The sequence below is a fragment of the Triturus cristatus genome, chromosome 10 (genome assembly GCF_964204655.1).
Source record: "Triturus cristatus chromosome 10, aTriCri1.1, whole genome shotgun sequence".
In the NCBI taxonomy this organism is placed as follows: domain Eukaryota; kingdom Metazoa; phylum Chordata; class Amphibia; order Caudata; family Salamandridae; genus Triturus; species Triturus cristatus.
In genome coordinates, this window is record NC_140593.1 from 127692308 (window position 1) to 127717431 (window position 25124).

Genomic DNA, 25124 nt, shown 5'->3' on the forward strand with positions numbered 1-25124 from the left:
TTTTCTAATAGCGAATAGTGGCTAGCGCTTGTGGCTTTTATACTGGATTTTGAATCTGCATGCACTGTTTTAATGTTTTATTATCTTATTGTAATGACGGTTTTACTTGTATCTTTTATGGCTGAAATATTGCCGAAATAAAGATTAATGAAATGAAATGGAGTATCGGTGTGCCATGCAAACCGTGAGGAGCACTTGTCTGCAAAGTGAGGGCAGGATATCTGATGTGCTGTGCCACTTACATGCCTAGGGCACCTGCTTTTCTTGAAAGACTAGAAGCAATGTTATTGCCAAATGTAAAGTAAATCAAGTTTTATAAACCAGTTAGACCGGCACGCACTGGTTCAAACAAAGAACCACAGCAAAACCTAGACTGAGCATGCCACCGATGTATCACAATTGCCTCATATGTCAGCATTTTATACATGATGACTGGATGGGGCTGGAGGAGCTATGCGGACAAAATGGAAACAAATGGGCTTATGTAAAGAATGATACAAATGCGGTACAGTGAAACATTTGGCCATGTGTATAATTCTATATTCAAGCTAGGAGCCCATGGATGCTATTTAGGGGTCTCTAGGGGTCGCAGCTGTGGCCCCTGGCTGCCCCTAACACTGCCCTGGCGACCCCTAGCATCAGAGGTGGCAATATCAGTGCCAGGAACACAGGAGGAGCTCACCCTAATGGACATCGATTGGTGCTCCATTTTCCTAATTTTCAGTAAAAATTTTATTAAACAAAGTTTGTGTAAAACAATGGAGTATAATTAGCTGGAATGTGACCCTATCTCACAGTTACGGTAAGTAAAAAATGCTTTTAAATGTATACTGTATGCATTGCTTGTGGGTGAGAGTGTTTGTCTGAGAGCATGTGAATGTGTGTGTATGTTTAACCGTGTGTGTGAGTCAAAGTAAAGGTCAAATGGTGTGTGATGTCACTTCCGCTACCCCATGCCTTTTGGTGAATTGACGCCCATGTACAAGTGGTAACCAGAACACGAAAGCTGCAGTGGTGTGCACAGTGGCCCTTCTACAAGGCTTCAGATGAGCAGAGGGCAATTTAAGGGTAGAGGTTGTGGCTAGCAGGGGCCGAGTGTAGCTAGGGAGAGCAGGGCACAGCTAGGGGTGCAGGGTATGGGAAAGGTGATCAGCAGGTACAAGGCTTGGCTGAGGGTGTGCTGACCAGGACTACAGTGTGGGTCAAAGAGTGGCACGTGTGACACAAATGGGGACAGGCTCTAACGTCCACCCAGGATAACTTCACGTGGTGGCTCAAAGTGGAGGCGAGGGTAGCGCAGGCATGATTTTATGTTCCTGAGCAAATCATAGTTAGCCATGTTTCACTCGTGATGGGCCATCACAACTATGGTTTGTCTGTTTTTACTGTGATTTTTGGCAAGGCAGTGGTCAAACATTTTAATTTCCTATTAATGTTTCATGCTCTCAAACAACATATATAGCGTCCACACTAATAGAGCCTAAGAAACAGCTATAAAGATGTAGTGACTGTGAGGAACCAGGGTAGAAAAAATGCAGTGAACCACTAACGTTCTAGCAGTATGGTTCTAGCTTCATTTTATATAACTGCTGTTGCATTTCATATAAGAATGTGTAAAGATTGGCCTACAGGCGCGTTTACATCACAACATCACAAAATAAATTCAGATTTGAGGCATTTGAAAGTGAGACTTATCTTGTTGTAACTTCCTACTCCAAGAGACATGTTCAACTTTCTTTTTAAATAAGGTGTGTAAACAGAAGAGAAGACAGCAGAACCCATAAAAATACATGTGAAACTGCTGTTGCTTAAGAAGCAGAACTAAAGGCAATTAACTACGTCAGCAAGAGATTCAAGGAGGGCAGGGTTGAAGCCAGGAACCACTTGCTTCACTAAAAATATAAGTCAAAAGTTGCCCAATACATAGTCATAACAGGAAGCAAGCCAAGTGTGTGTCAAGGGCACAACTAATTGGCTTGCTTCACAGCAGACAAGACTAGGACAGTAGCCAAGAACTCAGTAAGCTGCAACAGAAAGAGAGTGCACTAAGATGCATCTTTACAAGGAGACGTTGCAGTTCGTCTATAGGATTTAATCAGGCGTTTACTGTTGGTTAAAAAGTTACTTAGCTGCTTACCTTCGGCAGCAATATTTCTGGTGGATACATCATCTTTGTAGAGGTTCCCCAACTTAAGATTGCCCTCCAGATATGAATACCTTCCAGTGGGATTGAATAGTGCTGCTTAACCAAGGAATTTATGCAACATCGTCCTGGCTGTGATGTTTAGCAAAACGATGAACATATGTCTCCTGGAAACCACTAAGTCACCTCTGGTGAGAGCCTTTGATGCAGTCACAGGCCTTAGTGAAGTGGGTATATATGTCTGCAGCAGGTTTGTCCTTGGCTAAGGCACAGCAGAAGTAAGACCTAACATGAAATGGCGAATGTGGTCACTGCCTTGGCTTTCTTAGCCTCTGGCAAAGCCCACAAAGATGGCCCACTATTGAGTGTGGTCAACGTAGTAAGATACTGCTCAACTAGGGTCAAGTCTATGCAGCTCCTACTCCTGCATTATGTGATTAGAAGGGGCAAAGAAAGATGGAAGAGAGATGGACTGGTCCATGTCAAAGGCAGAGAACACTTTTGGAAGAAAAGATGATCAGTTGCACAAAAATAAATAAGTTAATTAATTGACTGATAGGGATTGACTACCTACTAATCGTAGTCAAACGCAGAAGGCCTGAAGGTCTGAATCTACGGGTTCAAATCATTGACACGAAGAGGATAGTCTTCAGAGCAAGGGTTGAATGGGGCAACTGTGCGTCGGCTCAACTAGGGATGCAATGGGGAAAGTGAACAGAAGATTCAGATCTCACTGAGGAACAATGAACAAAGTAGAGGAAACAAATCAAATAAATCATTCAGAAAAAGCGCCACTAGTGGCGACTTAAATGGAGAATGCTGGTAAACAGACATGTGAAAGGGAACAGGAAAGCCAAATTACCATTCCTAGTAGTCACTAGTAGACCATGCTGGGCAAGCGATAATGGGAATCACAGAACATTGGAACGGCGAAACAGAAAAGGCTTCAGGTCTTCAGAGTCAGACTACAGAACAAACTTATTCCAGTAACATGCATAAATGGATTCTATGGCTTGTCTCCTGGCAGCCAGGACGACCTCCCACACAGCCAATAAAATTATGCTGGCACATACCACAACCTCAATGAATGCAGCCACAAGATTGGGGTCTGGGATTGAGGAATCAGGTCCCCTACATGTGTGAGAGAGTAGCATAGCTCAAATGCTAAGTAACAACATATTGGCATACAAAACATTTGTCCAGTCTGGGGTGAGCAGGATCAATTACACCTGATCCTCTTGTACCTTCCGCATGAATCTGTTAAGTTTCTGACTCTACACATCGCCACACTATAGTGAGAAGGCAGTGTTTAGGTACAGGTACATAGAACTCAAAGCAGTCTCACTCAGTGGAACATCTCGTTTCAACATCTTTTTTAATTCTTGGATCTAAAGTTTTAACTGATGTAGCAGTCTTTCCCTCACATTAGTCTCTGTCCCTGTCTGCAGCTTAGGCCCCAGTTTACCTACTCATGGTTGTGTTGCAATTAGGGTTCTATGGTGATGGACCATCCTACACCTGGACCGCATCAGCAGCCTTGTTTGGGTCAGGGTTCACAGAGCAGACTCACTGGGCATGTCTGCATGTTCACACCAGTCTTCAGGGATGGCGGCCCCCGTGGCTGTCGACAGACTGGAGATCAGACACAACAGTTGCAGCCTGCCCATTAAGTTGCTTCTCAATTAGGTCTCTGTAGCTGTTGTGATCTTCAAGTTGATCCTTGCAGTTTGTCTTCGGCAGCAACAAAACATTTCCTTTTCTCTACCGGCAGCAGCAGTAACAGTACCTCAAACCCCAAGAGGGCTGCCGGATGAGAAAATAATTTTTGCCCCGTAGCAATTGTGACACATTTTACTCAGGAACTCCGCAGAGAGACTGGGGAGAACCCTTTGAAGCAAGGATCACTCTTAGCTCGTCCTCTTTGTTCATTATCTTCCTCATGGTGCTCCACATGCCAGGAGCATGATGGACATCATCTCCTGTAGAGTCATTAATCCTATTGGGCCAGACACACTCATTCCCTCTCTCAGCAGGCAGACAGGCTTCTAGGCACTTTTAGCAGATCTTCAGAACTTCCAGCAGAAGGTGCAGAACTCGGGTAATGCCTCCTTACCTCTGGGAATCTGGATGTCAGACAGACACCAGCTCGGATTACACAGCAGCTCTTTAATTACTCCGTGGAGCAATCCTTTCCTTGGTGAAGAAGAACTTGTAACAAAGATGGGTGGGTTTTGATCCACTTTTATACACATTTTCCAACTGGGATGTGGATCCACTGTCGGAGGTTTCAGAACCAGGTTTTGGTTGGTTCTTTCTCAAATGTCATTTTCATGATTCTCTCCACATACAGTCTTTTTGCAAAGTGAGGTTTCTTACAGTAGGTAGCAATAGGGCTAGATACAAGCATGAGTGCCCAATACACGGATAAAATGAAGTGTGTGTTCTCGGCACCTGGCTCTAACTAGCTTTTCTAAGGCAGCAATTAGCGACAGACAGACAGGCCCTGCCAGGTCGGGCTGGCCTATAGGGCAATCAGGCAGTGTTCGAAGCTAGTTTTCTGTGTGTTTATGAGCCGGTATTAAGGTCTGGTGGGCCAGTTTTGATTGTTGATTTCTCTAATATTACCGCAATCTTTATCTTCCACAAGCACAAATAATATAATCCCCCATTGGTTGCAAAACACTAATACAGTTTCGCTTTACTGGTTTAAATCTGTCCTCATTTGCAAATGGAAGCCACTTTTTTAGTTATCTGAATCGGTAATGGAGGCCACTTTTAATATGATGCCTGAGTCTATGTCCTGTCCCAGTCTGTCCCTTGGCCCTGCCTACAAACTTCCTCACCTTGAACAACAGAAACTGCAGTCCCACCCCTCACCTCTACCATCCATTACATAGTTGTGCTCAGGAAGAATTAATTAGCAGTCTTCTGCTAACAAGGACTTAGCGGAATTTCTAAAATAGAGCCCTGTCTTCTTCATTCTCCATGCTTCCCTGTCTAAATCTACACTCTCCAGCTATAGGAATGCTGGCAACATACTTCCACTGCTTAGGGAAGCCATCTTCACACTCCATCTTGTGCCATGCAGTACCAGAGGCATTCACTGGCCCCAGTACACAGACTTGCACAACACACAGTCCCTATACCATACATGTGCTACATATGCACGGTCCACTCGACATGCACATGGCACGACAGTGCCAGAACAATAGAACTTTATACAAGAGTGGTCAGTAGACCACACTCTCACTGACAGACAAAAAAGTCTGGTCATATTACAAAGGTTACAAAACATGGGACACTGCCACCACCACTTTAGGTGATGTACCTAGAGCAGGGACACTAGTCCACTGCCTTGTACGATCTCCAGATCACAGGAGGATCACAATGCAAAGTTAGGAACAGACCAGAGACAAAGACTGTGTGACCCAGAGTCCAGATTTTTAGACTCTCAGCCTGGACGCCATGGAAAAGGGAATTTGGGCCTGCTTGGACCAATAGACATTCCAGTGAATGGATTGACCATTTAAACTTGATCAGAAAGGGCTTCTTCTAACAATTTGCCAGTACAGGCTACAAGAGTACCTTGTTACAGAGCAGTATAGATCTTGAAACTGCAGATGAGGATTGCAAGATTTCCGTTAAAATGTTACAGCGTGCTTCCGCGAAGGACAAGGTCAACATTAATGCTTTGCCTGATTTTCATACCATTGAAGTGAGCAAACAAACTTCCTCTGAAAGATGGCCAGATATTCCTTTCTGGAGAGGTGTTGAAATCATTTACTGGGGCGGACGCAACATCAGTTTTGTAAGAAGAGAGAAGGTTATCAGCATCTCAGTCACAGTCTTCTATGTGGCCACAATATTCATCAGGCATAACAAGAGCATCAAAGTCAAACCCTCCACGCAGTCAAACTTCCGCACCCCAGGGAGAGGCTGTGGTAAGGACTCATCAAAACAAGCCTTAACTGCCTCTTTTGCACTGGGATTGTGGGTGGTTCCAATATTGATTGTGAATGTGGCACTGAACACATTGGGGGTGGGGGTCAACTTGGTGACACTCATTTTTTTGGAGGGGTCAGAGCGGCCAGAGTCACCAAGACCGCAGCATTGGGTCCACCTTTGGGAAATGTCTCAGAAGGTAACTGAGGGTTACTGAAAAAGTCCACTAAAGCTAGTCAGAAGCCTTTGACCGATGTGGGGTCAGCCAATGGGGATGGACAAGTCTTGCTTCACCTTTTTTAATGCTGGAATCATCTCCAACGTTGAGGGAGAGCCCAGCAGTTAGGAAACAGAGCTGATGCTCCAAAGGGTACTGGGACCATACCGATTCCTCAAGCAGGAAGAGGATTTCTCCTTTCTGTGGAGCTATATATGTGTTTTTTATGTGAAGGCCTTTTGGGAGACTTCCCTGTCGGGGACCTACACGAAGAAGAACGTGTTAATGCTTCGATATACCCCTCCAGGTCTTGGCTAAAATAAAAGTTAGAGGGCAGGTACCCTCTGCAGATGCGGAGAGGTCAGGTAGGTCCAGAAATTCCATCTGTTTGTTAAAGGAAAAATCTCTACTGAACTTGTGCATATATTTACCATGAAAGGATTGACACACAGGGATTATCTTTAATGAACAGCGCCGTATAACTTGAGACCGAAGGCAATCAGCCATAAACGCAGATACTTGCATCAGAATTACATTAAAACAGCATGTCTAAGTTGTATATGGACACAATGGCATTTTCAAAAGTCATAGTTTATCGACTGCAAATTAAACATAGACCTTAATTGCCAGGTTTCACAATAGTATGTAGTGTTTGAAGACAAAATCAAGACATACACTTGAGCATGTTCTCCTCCGCTCCTTCAAGATGTGGCATTGATGTTGGACACCAAGTTGGAAGCCAGTTCGAGAGCCATCCAGACCTACACATTTGAGATATTAAAAAAGCTATAAGCTACAGAAATCAAGGGTTTTAAAAGCAAATATGAGAAATTCACAGGAATCAATACTACTTTCTTTTGTTTGAATACTTACTAATAACAATTCTGAATACGGCTAATCAACGGACAGTATAGCTAAGGAGTGTCCAACCTGGGTCTAGGACGGCTGGATCCATAACAGCCTTTAAGGATAATCACCGACCATGTAGGCGAGTGTAAATTAGATTCATTATATCTAAATTAATCTCAACATGGATCGGGCTCTCCTCGACAAACGCTGGACACTCCTTTTGTAGAAAGTGAATATTTTCCAGTAATGGAAATGAATTACAAATCACACCAATACATATTACACAGTTTATGCAAAACAGAAACAATTACCTTGGATCAGGTTGTTAGTTAAATGTGTCATTTATCTTGCTCACAAGCATTGACTTTTGTCTGTTTAAATTGCTCTTTTGTAAAGCCTGTTGCAATGTGCACATTAGAGAGAACCACTGCTGACAAACAGAAAGGATCGCTGCTTGACGGTGCCTTAAGTGGGAAGCGAACCAAGCACCAGAGACTGTCGGCTGTGGACTTGCGGGGCATCAGCGCATGACAAAAGTTGTTCGGTGGTGGAATGGGTTGGGCTGCTTGTGAAAGAACTTGTTTTGAATGTTTTTGTGTATTACATTGGAATTATTCAAGTACTACTAGTGCAACCGATTCTTCAAATGAAACAAAGTACCTCAAGGAAAGAAGAAAATTAAGAAATAAAATAAAATTTAGATTTATAAGGCGCGCGAATACCTGGAGGTGTCTAGGCGCGGCGGCTCCCCATGATATACTAACCAGAGAGGGTATTTAGGAAGCTGTACGGGCTAGTTGTTAAAGAGCTGAGTTTTTAAAAGTTTACGAAAAGCCAGTAAATTATTTTCTGTCTTGAGTGCCAGTGGGAAGGAGTTCCACAATCTGGCTGTGCCTGAAATAAATCCCCCCCCCCCCCAGGAGGCCGTTTTGGCACTGGGAATTATCAGATTTGCAGAACGCAGCTGCCTCCCTGGAATATACCCCTTGAACTTGTTTGCAAAACAGTCGGGCCCAGGCCATGTAATGCTTTGAAAGAGATACAGAGGGCCTTGAATTCTATACTTCTTTTAACTGGAAGCCAGTGTAAAATTGGGAGGACGTGGGCCACTGATTGACGTTTTGGGATGGCAAGTAGTAGGCGAGCTGCTGCGTTTTGGAGGACTTGCATTTTGTTGAGGAGGCGTGACTGTATGTTGAGAAACAGCCCACTACAATAATCTATTCTAGACAGGTTCAAGACTGTAACCACCGTTTTCTGGAGTTTTGACGGGATGTAGGGGAGAATTTTCCTGATAGTATTAATCATGTTAAAACATGCGGAGGTCATTGCATTGATTTGCCCCTCGAAGCACAGCTTGGTGTCAAAGTAGACTCCTAGGTTTTTCACCTTGGAGATGGGAGTAGGAATCTCTCCCATTTCCTGAGGCCACCAGCTAGGTTGCCAAAAGGAGGTATCTCGCACAAATAAAAGTACCTCAGTTTTCGCTGTGTTCAACCTCAAACAGTTTTGGGACATCCAATGCCCAACTTTGCGCATACAGTCCTGAAATCTTCAAGCAGTATTCGTTGAGTCCCCTGAAAAGGATGCTATGATTTGTGTGTCGTCGGCATACAACACTGTCTTGAAGCCGAAAGACCTTATGAGAGAGCAGAGGGGGGCAACGTATAGATTGAAAAAAAACGGGCTCAACCTGTGGCACCCCGCATGGAAAGGTGAACCAGAACGATGTGTGTCTGCCAAGCTCCACTCGTTGCTCCCTGTCACAGAGAAAGGAGTTCAGAAGGGCCAAAGCCTTACCCCTGATCCATACAGAAAACAATTGGTTTATTAGGAGATCATGATCCACTGTGTCGAATGACGCCGAGAGGTCTAAAAGGGTCAGGGAAGTCTTCCCACCCTTGTCCAGGACCTCTCTTATTTCCTCCGACACATTAATCAGAGCTAGCTCAGTGCTGTGTTGACTTCTAAAACCATATTGGGCACTGTCTAGGAGATTTTTATCCTTAATAAACTGGGCGAGTTCTATATTCATGGCCTTCTCTACGACCCTGGTTGGGAGAGGTAGTCGAGAGATAGGCCTGTAATTGCTTGGATCAGTATTATAAAGGTTAGGGATTTTTCAGGAGCGGGAGGATAGATGCATTCTTCCAAGGTATTGGAAAATACCCATTGGAGAAAATATAATTGAAGATGTCTGTAAGGTAGCTAGTTGTAATCCCCAGGGCCAGGTGGAGGATCTTAGGGGGGCAAGGGTCCCAGGGGGAGCCTGATCTCGTCTGGCTAAGAATTGCCATGACCTCTGTTTCCGAGAGGGTGTTAAAAGCATAGAGACAGGGGCTGGTAGGTGCTGGCACGCCTTCACTACTCGGACCCTATGTCGTGGTGGAAGGGGGACCATTTGAATGCCCTCCCGTCCCCTGGCGGGTGTATAGAAATAAGTCCAAGACTGTTTTAACTTTGGCATGAAAGGAGTCTGCTAGCCGGTTGCAAAAGTCTTGATCTACTCCTGTATTTTTCTGACTAGGAAGTTTTCTCAATTTCTGCACTGTAGAAAAGAGATCTTTGGTGGAGCTAAAGGATGCGCTGATTTTGGCAGAGTAGTAATGTAACAGTATATTCTATAATACGAAACACACACTCTCTGCAATTAATCATGCAATTTGCTTTTTTTATATCACAGGGAGACCATGAATCTGAATGTCAAAGCTCTCAAGTGATCCACACAGTAGATTATACACTAGATAGTTAAGGATATAACAGTGTTAGAATACACATTTGATTATTTCATTATGATGAGCGATAGACTTTTAATTAAAGTGTCAATAGGAAGCAACCAGTATGCTCAGATTGTGAAGATTATACACATGACGTCAGGCAACGGGGGAGTAAAATGATAAAACAATAACATTTGCTGAATTACTGAGCTAGGAACGGGACAAGGTATTTGTTTGGTCCTCCAGTTTAGGTACCGCTCCATTAATTAGGCATGAAAATCCATGGTCTATACAGAATAGAAAGTAAACAAGAGGTATGAATAATTAGTGGGCCTGATTTACGAAATGTTTTAACAGACACAAACTATCTGATTGAGTAAATCTGAGGGTCTGCGACCACTAAAACACGTTTTGTAATTTACTAAACCCAAATAACGATTTGGAAAAGATTTTCCAAATTGTTAAATGGGTTAAGTAAACATTAAGGAATTGCAATTTCACAGAAGCGTGCTAAAGGCGTCCCTTCTAAATAGATTCCTTATAATATGTATTAATGTTTTGTGACCGAAATCAGGTCGCAAAACATTAATATTTTACCACTAATTGAAAATTGATGGTAAGTCATTCGCAAAAGGGGACCCACTCCCATTTGAGAATGAGAGTGAATCTGGACTATTGCCTTCAACTAAAAAAGGATTCTTGAACTTTTCATTTTGTTTTGATTGTGTCCCGTTTGCTTTTTGGAAAAAGGGTTGCATTTTTTTTTTTTAAATAAAGCTTTATTTAAAAGCAATCACAGACATGTTGGACTCAAAAAACAGGTCACCTTGTCTGTGACTCCAACCAAGTTCAGTGTGTCACAATTTGCAACCTGCCTCATCCATATTAATGAGGTAGGTGAAACTGAAACCACCTACATTCGGAATTAGTATATAGCTCAATTCTATTCTCAAAAAGTCAGTGCGCAATTTGCAACCACTTTATGCAAATGCAAATGGAAAATTCGTAAATCAGGCCGCTAGTGGACGCTTACGGAAAAACCAATGTGATACTTTCTTATTTAGTACCACTATTCATGGGATCTGCTGATGCCAAGATGGATTTAACTGGGTGCAACTGATTAGGGCAAATATTTAATATACATAAATCAACCCCACAAGTGCTCCTCAGATATGAGCTTGTTGGGAGAGCAGCCAGTCTAGTTGCAGTTAAGGTTGCAACCACTGATTGAATGAGAGTGAGATTTGCTCATGCTGACATTATTGAAGGACTATTATGTAATGAACTAAGGAAATTTCACATTGGAATACTGGAGGAAAATCTATGGGTATGCACCCTTAGCGATTATGAACAAGTTCCAAAAATCATCTTTAAAGCTGCAAATAAAACTGTACAAAGAAGAATTAAGCTTGTTTGCCAACGAGGTTAGTGGGGGAATTCTTTCTATATGGCAATTCTTGCTGAACGATGATAGGAATTAAAATAGATCGTTACCTAAGAGTCTCCTTTTTTGAGGTTCCTCTTAAGACAATTGCCATTATGCCTTTATATAGCATGCCACTGCAATCAAGCGTCTGAGTATCAATGTACAATAACAGGCCACCAGTGTTCATTAAAGCTTATCAAAATGAAGAACTGCACGGCAGGGGCTGGCATGCTTTTTCATTTGAAATATTTCATCTTTATTAAAAACTAATTTTTTAAACGTCTTTAGTTTATACAAAGCCATTTGCACTGCCACATAAGTACTTCTACCTGACGAACCAATAAAGTTAATTTTGTAGAAACAATAACATTTTAAGAATTCTGAAAGATGGTGTATATAAAAATACACGAGTCAGGCAAAAGGTTTCTTACAACACCACTAAACAAAAGTAGTAAGGAAAATACTTCACAATACAACTACTGGGAGCATAACTGCTATACTACATGCTTCTTAACACCATCACAATTAGGAAGCACAATGGAGTGCAATAAAAGGTTTTAACCAAACGTTGGCAGTATACGAGTAACTTACAATTCAAAGCACTTGACCCCTCAAAAACCTTTGGGGGCCAAGCGACTAGAAGCCTGTTGCTCAACTGAAAAATGGTGTTCATTTTTAGGTCTCGCTGAGCCAGCGCATGCGCTGCTCTGCGCAAAATTTAGTCTGTGGGTTTTCAAAGTGCTGCCACAGGCTTTTGGTGGCCTAGCGCTTGCGTTCACGTGAGCGTGCACGCGCGCAGCCGCCATGTGGGGTTCTGTCAAGGCTCATTAAGCCTTGCGTGCCTCAATGAGCTTTCAATTTCGTGCTTTTTTTTTTTGCCTGGTGCTACTGCCCCTTTAAGAGTGACCTACAAGTCAGCCCGGGTATGAGCACGTCTGCCTGACAATGGCGCCTTCACTGGTGCTGATGCAGCCGTATCTGGTTTCAGTGTTCCTCTCCAAGGGTGTCACCAGAGCTCAAGGCAGGCATTTTTTCACCGCGTCTGCCATGGCAGAAAAAAACAGAGAATCCAGTTTAGATTATACCGACGCTTTTCCAGGATAGAAGCGCTTGTTTCAAACACAGACAGCCTCCTTCTTTGATTTTGAAAGAGGCGGCGATGCATTGACAAGCCAATGTACCAGTTACTGCATAAAATGGGGTTTCTCGGGAAGTCGGTGTTTTTATGTATATGAGCGTGCAGTGGAATGGTGGCTGTAGGCGGCTGCCTGCCCTCCCCCTCCACATGTGCACACGCAATCTGGCTGGCTGCTTTTTCACCCTTTCGTTTTACTCAAATGGCTTTCGGTAAGGCAGGCTGTCGTCTCCAAACCCCCTGCTTCCCACACATCGTTACATTGATTAACGTTTCAAGGAGGGAAGAAGGCCGTGTCAGGGAACATTTAGTGCCACACTGATTGCTATTAAAATGTTTAAGAGTGGTTAGTTTAGGTTTCCTTGCCTACTTATAAGGGAGTATTTAGAGGACACTGGTGAACCCTAGCGAGATCTGAGCCGCTAACACCAACAGACTGATTACTCACACACATATCTATCTGTCTGTCTCCCTGTCGCACAAATTTGACTTGGCGAGTGTTGATATATATATATATATATATATATTTTTTTTTAATCTTTTTTTTTTTTATTTATTTATTAAAAAAATTCCACAGTGTCAACACAAGGAGCATCAGCCAGGGTTGGCCACATAGCCAGAAAAAAAAATGAAATACAAAAATACATGAACGACAAACGAATGATAATTAAAGTAAGTAAATACACATTAAATCATGCATTCATATATTCAGAGAGGGCTCCCCATATATGCAATCCTAATTTTTGTTTCCTTGTCCCTTTTATAGAATACAGACTTAGCTCTATATTGGCTAAATTGTACATTCTGATCCGCCAACTCTCAAAACTGGGAGGGTCAGGTCGTAACCAATCGGAAGCTATACAAAGTCGTGCAACAGCCATTGCCACAAACGAAAAATAACGATATTTATAGAAAAAGTTACCCTTTTTTACAACCTGACCAATCCCCAAAAGCATTAAGGCCGGTGTTATGTTTAGAGAAAATCCAAGAATATTTGATAGGAATTTTTCCATATCCCTCAAATATTTACTCAGTTTAACACAACTATAGAATATATGAATACTATCTGCATTGTCTCCCCCACATCGAAAACATTTACCATCATATCGATCTCCCCACTTATACATACGCGCATGAGTATAATATAAATTAAATACAGTTTTGAAGGATTGTACTTTTAAATTTGCAGATAAAAAAAACTTCGATAGATCTAGCTATTGCATCTTCTATAAATATATCAGAATCTTCCAGAGTCGCAATCCATTGTGCATTATGTTTCCCCAAATCGTCCGTTCTAAATGACAATAATATTTTATATAACACCCCTATTTTCCCCTGGGCCCTTACAGCTTCAATAAATGGGTTTGGGTACAATTTCAAGTTTCTACGACTGAGGAAATCCCGCATTTGCAAGAATTAAAAAAATTGAGAGTTAGGCAAACTATATTGTCTTGCTAGATCTTCATACAGCTTTATAAGACCCCCGTCCACATATAAATCTCCAATCTGACAAATACCCTTATGTCTCCACCCTAAAGCCACCCTGTCCGAAAATATTGTTGGGAGGCATTTTGTCGCATTCGTTGGTGTATAGTATGTTAGTCCTTCTAAATCAACTAGTTTTCGTATTTTTTTCCAAACTTTAAAAGCGGCTTCCAAAACTTTAAACCTGGTCCTTTTATAGTAGCTGCCGTCTATTTCTTTGAATAAACATTGTTTGGCTTCTGATCCTAACATTAGCTGAAAAATCGAAGGGGCCTCTGCTATACTACCCACATCCTCACCAGTCAGTAGTACGAGCATTTTCTGAAAAAAGCAGACATAGTAATAAAAAAGAAAATCAGGTATTGCCAGACCTCCCCTTAGAATTGGAAGAGTCATAAATCTACTGGCATGCCAAGGTTTTCCGGGGGCCCAAAGGAATTTGAAACACAGTGATTGTAAGTTTTGCAGTTTAGTTGTCGATATTTCAAGTGGGATAGATCTAAATAAATATAGTACCCTGGGGAGAACATTCATCTTTATAATATTACCTCTACCTATCAAAGTAAAATATAATCGTCCCCATCTCTCCAAAGATTCACTAATATTGCGCAGTAATGTTCCCCAGTTAGCATCTACCAATTCTGTCATCGATGTCCTAATTTTTATACCCAAGTATGTAGCTTCAGTAACCACTCTAGGATCTTGTATTACAATATTATCAGTACATACAAGTTGTGTTTTGGTGACATTCAATTTATAACCAGACACCTGGCCAAATTCAAACGCTAACCGCTCAATCTCTTGAAGAGCAGTGGCCGGGTCCTCAGAAACCACAGCTATGTCATCTGTATATGCAAATACTGAATAAGGGACCTCATGCACAACAAAAGACCTAATCAATTGACTCTTATAAAGCATATCAACAAACGGATTTATATATAGAGCAAAGAGTAGAGGGGAACAAGGACATCCCTGCCTCGTCCCTCTAGTAATTTTAACTACCTCTGAGGTCATTCCCATTGCCGCTATTCTGGCAATCGGTGAAGCATACAAAACCTGTAGAGCGGTCATAAAACCCTTCCGAAAGCCCAATTTACTCATCAAGCTGCACAGGTAGTCCCATTCTACGCGATCGAACGCCTTTTCTGTGTCCAATAAAATTATCCCAAGTTGACGTTTCTCGGTCTGGGCAATATCAAAAAGAGTAACCACTTTATTGACATGAGATACTGTACCTCTGCCAGGAATAAATCCGTGCTGCATGTGTGATACTAATGTAATAATAACCTTGGATAAACGATTAGCCAAAATTTTCGAATATATTTTACAATCGCAATTCAATGGCGAAATCGGACGATATAAACCAGGCATCTCTGGTTCTTTGCCCTTCTTACTAAAAACTACTATCGTGGCTTCATCCCAAGATTTGGGAGCCACCCCCAATTGAGCTGCTCTAAATGCAGCCAGCATCATTTCCTTCAATTGATCAAAAAAGAGCTTATATATCTCTCCCGGAATATTATCAGGGCCTGCAGCTTTCCCATCGCTAAAGTCTTGATTGCAGTTTCTAACTCCTCCATAGAAATTGGGGCATCAAGCTGATCAGCTACCTCTGTATTCAATTCAGGTAGGGCCCCCCATTGCATTAAATTATCACCTTCTACCACCCCTCTCTGCTGTGTATAAAGATCTATATAAAACTGGCGAAAAATAGACAAGATCCCTTACGGATCAGAGCATAATTTCCCTGAGCTATCTTTTAATGCTGAGATACGCGGGGAAGAGAGGCAAGATGGCGTCTGCGCGAGTGGACGTGTAAGCTGACCGCTCCTGTCTAAGCCTGAAAGTTATGTCGCTATAAGGACGGGAATTGCGGAGGCCTGCCCTGATTCATACACGGAATTCGCTGTAACCAACAGACTACGTGTCGCAATAATTTTCGTCATTATCGGCAAGGCGGTGGATATGGCTGATGCACGACCTGCTGCTTTACCTTGTCATTGATAGATGAATGGTGGAGCGCCAAGCGGAGCGGTAGACGGATGAGGCTGATCTGTGAAGTGCTGCAAGCTGCGTTCTGATTTCGGGATTTTCATTTCTTGGACTGTTTATCACCGGTAGAAAGGCTGAAAACGAATGCTACTAATCTCTCTGCTGGGTTTCCGCAGGGATCGACGTACTAGCTGGGCGGTCTCCCTCCGTAGAGGGTTGACTGCTTTCACCTGGGGCTGCTCTCGTACTCGCATTGCAGGGCGTGAGTGCAGTGCAGAGATGCCGCTGACAGGGGCACGAGGAAAACCACGAGCTCATGAGGAACTGCATGTTAACGGCGAAACTGAGGTGAGCGACCTGAACTTGGGTAATCCTCCTAGAGCCGTAAAAAAAGCCCCCACTCATTTGGATCATACAAAGGCTACGCTTGGGGGCTCTGAGAGTAGAACTATTCCTTCGATTTTTTCTATGACTAAAGACTAAAGACAAGCGCAAGGGGGAAAAGGTGCTTGAAAATGAATTACAGGTCTCAGAAGCAGTAATATACCAGTGATAGATATACCAAGGAGTGACAGATTGAATAATTCTGCATCTATGACGGCTAACTCGAGCCCACAGATACAGCCAAATACAACCCCTCCTATATCTGCTACTAATGAAGAAGGGGGGCATGGTTCAAACCATGATATCGATCAACATGTCAACCTCCAGCTTGGTATACCCCCGGGAGCGGAGCAAGGTCAAATACAGGACGCAGAATCAGGGGACTTTTACTCTTCATCAGAAGAATCTATATCATCTTGTGAAGATTTAGCTGCACAATATGCCAAACAAATGATTATGACCGGTGGCAGCGCTCATAGTAGCAGCAGTTTGGATGATTCAGCGGATTTGGCTGATGGGAGCCCTTGCAGAGTGCGTAAAAAACCTGAAACGGTAGCTGAAAATGAGAGGGGGCAAAGTCTAAATCAGCAAACGGTACATGGGGAAGAGGAAATTTCTTTATCATTAATCTATCAGTCAATCATGTCCCTTCGTGAGGAAACAAGGGAGGAGAGTCAAAGAGTCCAGAGCTTGTGTCATAAATTGCAGAATTCAGTGCGCTGGTTGGCCAAATCCCAAGCTGACTTCTCGTCCAGGTTTAACGACGCAGAGACTCGGATAGCAAACATAGAGGATGAGCTCGCACAACAGAAGGTTATGACTGAATCACTTCGTACAATAAAGGAGGATACTCAATGGAAACTGGCTGATTTTGAAAACCACGCACGTAGAAATAACTTGAGAGTTCTTCAGATTCCGGAAGGAAAGGAAGGACAAGACCCTCGCAAGTTTATTGTGGAACTGTTTACAAATGCGTTTCCAGAGCTTAGCAGATGGGACTGGGATAGGGAGATCGAGCGAGTGCATCGTTTTCCTTTTAACATTCGCCTTCGGGCGGGATAAACTGATGATAAACCTAGAGCATTTCAAATTTCTTTTAACAGTTTTTTGGCTCGAGAAGAGGTTTTTAAGCTGGCTCGTCCCGATAAGAAGAGAGCGAGGGTTGCTTTTGAATTTTTTGTTAGACCTGATTTTTGTAGATACACGATGGAGAGTCGCTGGCTGCTACGCCAGCTAATTGCTCAGTTTCAAGCTAAAGGGGCGCAGGCATATTTAATGAACCCTGCTAAGCTCAAGATTATTTTTCAAGAACGCACTAGTTTCTTTACCTGAGAGGGCCCTGCCAAAGAGTATCTAAAAACCATCTAGAGGTATTAGCGCTAAGAAAGTAGTACGTATGTACGTGTGTATTTATAATAGGGTGTTATTTTTATTTTTACTTGCAATGTGTTTTTTTTGGATGAGGTGGGCCATTCTTGCTCCGTCCAAATTTGAAAAGTAGTAATTTGCAAATTGATTTCCTACCATATCGGGCAGAGAGAAGGTTTTTCTCTCCGTTCCAAGATGGAGGAACTTGCAGGTAAGGGCAGGGGATCACGGTAGCTGACATCTGCAGGACCATAAGTCCAAAAGCCTTGTTAAAGGGTGGGGGCGGGTGGAGGAGGAGGATGAGGAATCGTGGGAAGGTAGGGAGGGGTGTAGGGTCACGGGGGTGTGGTAAAAAAGGGGAAAGATCCACAGTTTCAACAAGGGGAAAGTGTAATAAAACAGAAATGGAGCAAAGAGTATGGCGTTTACTCAGTCTGATAAAAATGCTGTTAAGTTATTCATTATTGAACTTGATTTGGCTATCTAATGGCTCCTAAAGGGATTAAAATATGCTCTTTTAATGTCTCCGGTCTTAATAATATTAATAAAAGGAGGAGGATAGCTGCCGAACTACGAAACATTCAGCCGGATTTTGTATGTCTTCAAGAGACACATTTATTTTGGAGCAAGCGTTATCTCTTATCCGATTTAGGGTTTTCAGTGGTTGTGGCTTCTCAACAATCAGTAACGATCCGGGGGGTTGCGATCTTAGCTAGGCCTAATGCTTATACAGTTAGTCGCCGTTTGGCAGATAAGTTTGGTCGTTGGGCCATAGCAGAATGTAGAGTCGGCAATTGTAATTTTACTTTATGCACTATTTATGGGTCTAATTTAGATGAGGCTGCAATTCTAGAGGAATTAAATTTACAGCTAGCGACTTGGGTAACTTCGCTGATTATTTGTGGAGACATAAAAATCAATTTAACTAATCAGGATTTGAGGAGAGGCTTTCAATGCTATAGAGGGCGCAAACCCCGGGTCTTTAAGGCCCTATACAATTTACTTAAGGATCATGGCTTGACAGATGCATGGGGTAAACTACAGCCGACGGACCCAAGATACACGTTTTACTCTTTTCCCCACAAAAAAATGGTGAGATTGGACTATTTTTTTTTTTTAACTACTGCTTCTTTAGTGGGGGCTGGTAGGTATTTCCTAGGATTTCGTCGGATCATGCTCCCATCGTATTGGCAATGGCAGGTTTGGGAGATGAGGTTAGATCCAAAAAGTTCTCCTTTGACCGGAAACTATGTGTGAATGACCATTTTAGAGAACACATCTCTAAGTGGCTTACAGAATTTTTCGATAATAATAGAGAATCGGCCAGAATAGAAATAGTATGGGATACTTTCAAGGCTTGCTTCAGGGGCGAAGTATTGAGTTATGGTTTGTTCCATCAAAAAAAACTTAAGTCAGAGATGCAGGGTCTATACTCCGCTTTGAGAGGGGCAGAGGAGAAACTGATTCAGGGTATAGCACATCAGGGCAACATTTCGGATCTAGAGGATATCGTGGCTAGAAGCCGTGCCAAAATAAGGAGAGTGTGAGATAAGGAGAATGCAAGAAAATTTCTGATTTACAAAAGGCAATGTCACGAGTATGGGGAAGCAGTTGAGAGATGCCTGCACTCAAGTTACGTATGTATATATATTATCTTTGCTGCCATTCTCGACTTTTTCCTCAAGCCATCAACCCTTCGCTTCACCACACCCTTCCCCCCCGCGAGACACCTTACTCCCACCTTTTCCTGCTTCACCAGGTAGAATAAAACATTCACCCTGTGAGCTCTAAACTCAGATCTCCTCGTGGCTGCTTCTCGCTGCACGCCACAGCAGGGATTCCGCCCCCAGCACCAGTATGGGTAAGCGAATAACAGGGATCCCGTAGTTCTCACTGACGGGGGTAGGAAACTCCTGACTTAAACTGTCAACAAGCATTTGCAATGCAATCAGGTCTGGCATTCGTGAAAGTTGGACCTATTGGTGTTGTTTTTTGTTTGCAGTGGAGTGATCATGTTTGCATAGCGCTGTTGCCATTCGTGTGGGGTTGCAGCACTGGAGAACCAGAAAATGGGAAATCGGTTACGAGGGAAGGGTGGTGGAAAATAAGTGACACAAATGGAACAAGCATTGGCATAGCCAATAGGTCTCGCTTTTGGGACCTTATAAGTGTTTAGCCATGCAACAGTTGATGTTGTTGCACCAAGGATATTGTGCTGCATAACTAAATACTTATAAGGTCCCAAAAGCGAGACCTATTGGCTATGCCAATGCTTGTTAAAAATGAAATGTGAAGAAATGCCAACAACTGAAAAGGCCAGAGGGATGGAAGGAAGCCAATTTCCTCATTAACATCTTAAGAAAAATTAAACCCTTCCTTTCCCCTATTGACTTCAAATCAGCTGCTCAAGCCTTAGTGAGTCCCAGGTTGTACTATGGAAGTGCAACTGTCTGCGGTCTTCCCAGACGTAAGCTGGCGCAACTAAGGGCCTTCTAAACTCTGCTGCTAGACTCATCACAGGATCTAAAAGAAATAATCACATCACTCCTGATCTAAAATCTTTAAACTGGCTTCCATACAAGGCAAGGATCCACTTAAAAACCGCTTGCATGACCCACGAAGCCATACACCTCAACACCCCGAAATATCTTGCACAAAAACTGGAGCTATTGGGTGGCTGCAGAACTTCTAGAGGCTCTAGCGCCCTACTGCTGAAACCACCGAAATACTGTAAGAACAAACAAACAAACATACAACCGAGCATTTTCAGGTATTGTCCTAAGAATTTGGAACGCCCTGCCCTCTGAAATCAAACTGAACCCCTCAACTGCTTTATTCAAGAAGGAGGTTAAAGTGAAACTAATTAACACATTTCTGTCTTAGAATGCACAATTTCCCCTCCTGAACACTATCTGTCCCCTTAGTATTGCACACACGCTTATGTCTCGCAGGTTATGTACTTATTTTTCTTGGATTTTCGTTTTTTTATGTATTGAACCATGTGATGGTCTCTCTTGAGGCCTCTGTCTTACCTACCTCCTTAAACACTGTAAAGAGCTCTGATATGCGCAAGGGTCATGCTCGCCATATATAAAACTTTATAAATAAAATAAATAAAATATACTCGGGGAACAAGGTGGCACATAAAATCAATAAACATTATTTTGCAAAAGGTCGAAGGATGGAATGAAAACTGTAACAAGCATTGGCAAAGCCAATAGGTCTGGCTGGCACTTGAAGTAGAGACTAATGTTAAAAAACTGCTGCACTGAAAAAAAGATTTGACTGCTTGCTGCTCACAGTACATCTATTAAAAAAAAGTGTTTAAAGTGTGGTGCACTAGTGCATACCAGTCCCTTGTGTAATGCAGTAAAAACATTTCATATGAGGTGAAATCGTGCACCAAACAGTTAACAGAATGAGATCAGACAGAATACTCCTCAGGATAAAGGCAAAAACCACTTTAAGTATATTTTAAAGATTTGGTAACAATATGTAAGGCCAACAGATGTGCAGTTAATCCAGACCTGAAAACCTTGTCTAAGGTAACTGTGCACAACGATAACTGGACCCAATGATGAATGTAATGTGGATGCCACAACACAATAAGCACAGGCAGAAACTGGAACACTAAAGTTACATGAAGAGAAGGAAAAAATTGCCAGTTTCGCGCAGTTCTGAAAAACGTGTTACCATCCAATACCTACACTGACAGAGGAGATGTAAATATACAAATACTGTTTGACAAAGTAAGAAGAAAATACATCCGGCACAGTGGGTGGCACAGCAGTGCTCTGGGCTCGCCCGTCTTGGCTAGACATCTGCATATAGAATGATTGGTCGTGAGACTGAGGCTTGGGCACGTCACTTGATCCAAGGGCAACACAATAAACTTTGGTTCAGAGCTAGGACATATACTGTTGCTGAAGGATAGATGGGCTCAGGCCATGATTTCAGGTCATCTACATGCAGCAAGTTTACATATAATGAATATAAATGGAGATCTTTTTTTTATAGATAGTTGACATCATGACACTCTGGCAAGGACTGGCCCTCAGCAACATCAATGCTTTATTGGGATCCTTACTGAGATTACCAGGAACATTTTAAGTTAAAACAGGACTCTTTACAAGAGACACCTTTCTGAACAACTGAAACAGGGAAATAAACTGAAAAAGAACAAACACCTACATTTAACTTATATCACAAAAGTTGTAGTGCCACTAATAGCAACAATAAAACTCGCATAATCAAGGATTGATCTAGACCTCTACACACACACTACAGGAGCGTGACAGCAAGGCCAAAATAAAATAATACCAGATACACCCAGTCAGCTATACAGGACAGGGGCACACCAGCATAGCATGCAGGGGACTTGCCCAAGACAAAGTGTATTATCCGTGATGAGGGTCGAGGTGCGAGATCTTCGTAAGGGCCAGCACACATTATTCGGGAAGTGCATTGAAAGGTTCAGCTACCACGCTAAAACACTTTCAAAGTGTATTATTTGCAGAATAATTAAAAAAGAAACAGTAAATATCCTGGTGAGGCAACTCGAGCACAGACCTATTGTATTTAAACACATTTGTAAGAGCCACAGATTTACAAAGAAAATGTTCCCTTTGTAGACCACATATATTCCATATATTCCATACATCATTTAGTTAGGACATCGATTCTTTATGCTTCAGAAAACTGTACTCACCAATTAGCAGTGGACATGACCCCTCCAATCTCGTGCTCCAAATTCCTGAGGGAAAAGTACAAGCACCACACTGTTAAAGAGAACCCAAATACCAGTGTCTACTGTTCTGTCTAAAGCGTCATCTGCAGTACTCCTGATTAGCAGCGTGTAAATCTAAGTGATACACTACAGAAGGTTCTCCACGGTAGAGCCCCAACAACATTCAGCACACCAAAGGCAGTGCGCATGCGCAACAGGATATTGTCTCCATTGCTGCTGGGGAGAAACCATGTTGGGAACCACCGCATTAAATATAGCAGTTATAGAAGCATATTCAGCAAGTACCTATCTCCATACTTAAAGTGTGTCATTGTTCCAACTCTCCCTCACCTCTTTCGTTACCCCTCGCATCCTCAGCCTCGCTTTCTCACCCTAATTTCTGTACACGGGGATGCAGGAGAGGGTTAATCACCAGCATGTCACTAGACTTGAAATTGGTCATTTAACACTGTAAAACACTTGGGGTCACGCTTTCTTCTGCAGTTATACTTCAATACCAGCTTTCAAGCGAACCTGCCTTTTGCCTTGTATGAAGCACCTTGTCTTTGTTACGGGGGGAGGGGGGAGGGCGAATTGGGAAATGATTGTTAGTGTTTATAAGTCTGTTGTTCTTATTTGCAATATCAAGGAGATAGCTCTGAGTGAAACAACTTTATGCACTATAAAACGCACTTTTCCTTCGCACTTATCCTACCAATGCACTCTAGTCCAAAGTGTCCTTTTTGCACAAGGTTGTGTGGGGAGGTGAAGGGTTTACCTTGAGTTAAATTGTCTGGTAATGCTACAACCTAAGTGTCCTCAGACTTTCAGCTTTCAGTTTTCTCTGCGATTCACTTCAATCTTTCACACCACACACTTTAAACACCCAGCATTTGGTCTTAACCCCTCCTTTGCTCACGCACTCTCAACTTACGAGGTTTCACTAAAACTAATTTTTACTCAACCTTTCCCTATGGAGTGGATCCTGCGTTTTCAGAAACAATTTTAATGGGACAGTAAAATATGGCTTTTTAGTAATTTTAGTATATGGATGGATATTGTTATTTAATATTTTATGTAAGTAAATTGTTATTTATTTTTATTAAACAATAAATTCACATTGACTGATGTCTACTAATTTAGTTTGTGTCAACCCACAACATTCTCCCTGCTGTATTCATTATTTCTATTCTGCCTCTATTACTTTTAAGCGGTACAAAAGAGGGTGGTGATGGACGGAGCATCAGAACCAATCAAACACTCACACCCAGTCAACAGATCTGGGTTTGATCCATCACCGTTCTTTAGCCCACTCTGCCACCCCAGTTCAGACATGGCCATATGCAAATCAGTCTGACCCTGTGCCTCATGGGAACAGTCCAGCCCGAACTGCCAAGCCATGCCTTCCCTGGACCGGAAACAAGCTTCCTAGGACCGGTTTCTGGCATTTCAGCCTTCTTCAGCCAGGCTTGCTTGAATCCAGTGGCAAAGTGAGCAAGGGACTCACGTCTGAGCATACCCTGCCAACTTATGGCGAACAAAGCGGTACAAAAGAGGGTGGTGATGGACGGAGCATCAGAACCAATCAAACACTCACACCCAGTCAACAGATCTGGGTTTGATCCATCACCGTTCTTTAGCCCACTCTGCCACCCCAGTTCAGACATGGCCATATGCAAATCAGTCTGACCCTGTGCCTCATGGGAACAGTCCAGCCCGAACTGCCAAGCCATGCCTTCCCTGGACCGGAAACAAGCTTCCTAGGACCGGTTTCTGGCATTTCAGCCTTCTTCAGCCAGGCTTGCTTGAATCCAGTGGCAAAGTGAGCAAGGGACTCACGTCTGAGCATACCCTGCCAACTTATGGCGAACAAAGCGGTACAAAAGAGGGTGGTGATGGACGGAGCATCAGAACCAATCAAACACTCACACCCAGTCAACAGATCTGGGTTTGATCCATCACCGTTCTTTAGCCCACTCTGCCACCCCAGTTCAGACATGGCCATATGCAAATCAGTCTGACCCTGTGCCTCATGGGAACAGTCCAGCCCGAACTGCCAAGCCATGCCTTCCCTGGACCGGAAACAAGCTTCCTAGGACCGGTTTCTGGCATTTCAGCCTTCTTCAGCCAGGCTTGCTTGAATCCAGTGGCAAAGTGAACAAGGGACTCACGTCTGAGCATACCCTGCCAACTTATGGCGAACAAAGCGGTACAAAAGAGGGTGGTGATGGACGGAGCATCAGAACCAATCAAACACTCACACCCAGTCAACAGATCTGGGTTTGATCCATCACCGTTCTTTAGCCCACTCTGCCACCCCAGTTCAGACATGGCCATATGCAAATCAGTCTGACCCTGTGCCTCATGGGAACAGTCCAGCCCGAACTGCCAAGCCATGCCTTCCCTGGACCGGAAACAAGCTTCCTAGGACCGGTTTCTGGCATTTCAGCCTTCTTCAGCCAGGCTTGCTTGAATCCAGTGGCAAAGTGAGCAAGGGACTCACGTCTGAGCATACCCTGCCAACTTATGGCGAACAAAGCGGTACAAAAGAGGGTGGTGATGGACGGAGCACCGCTCTATTACTTTTAAGGCATCAGACAGGTTATCTTTATTCCACTACAATTTCTCAAGGTCTCCATTCAAAAACAACATAACTGTTTGTGACTTCAAATGTACAAAGATTTTGTTCACAAATAGGCTTTGACAACCTTAGACCTTATCCCCAATATTTGAAAAATAC

General features: G+C 42.9%; 1 protein-coding gene across 2 annotated transcripts in view; it reads right to left on the reverse strand.

Moving 5' to 3' along the window:
* The window catches only part of ABHD5 (abhydrolase domain containing 5, lysophosphatidic acid acyltransferase), a 183343-nt gene that overhangs the window by 82315 nt on the left and 75904 nt on the right, over nucleotides 1-25124 (reverse strand). For both annotated transcript variants that reach the window (XM_085630598.1, XM_085630597.1), the window contains 2 exons: nucleotides 22367-22411; nucleotides 6978-7063 (listed from right to left, as the gene is read on the reverse strand). In XM_085630598.1, the coding sequence (XP_085486724.1) occupies nucleotides 6978-7063; nucleotides 22367-22383 (103 nt within the window). In that variant the 5' untranslated portion in view covers nucleotides 22384-22411. The remainder of the gene's footprint in view (nucleotides 1-6977; nucleotides 7064-22366; nucleotides 22412-25124) is intronic.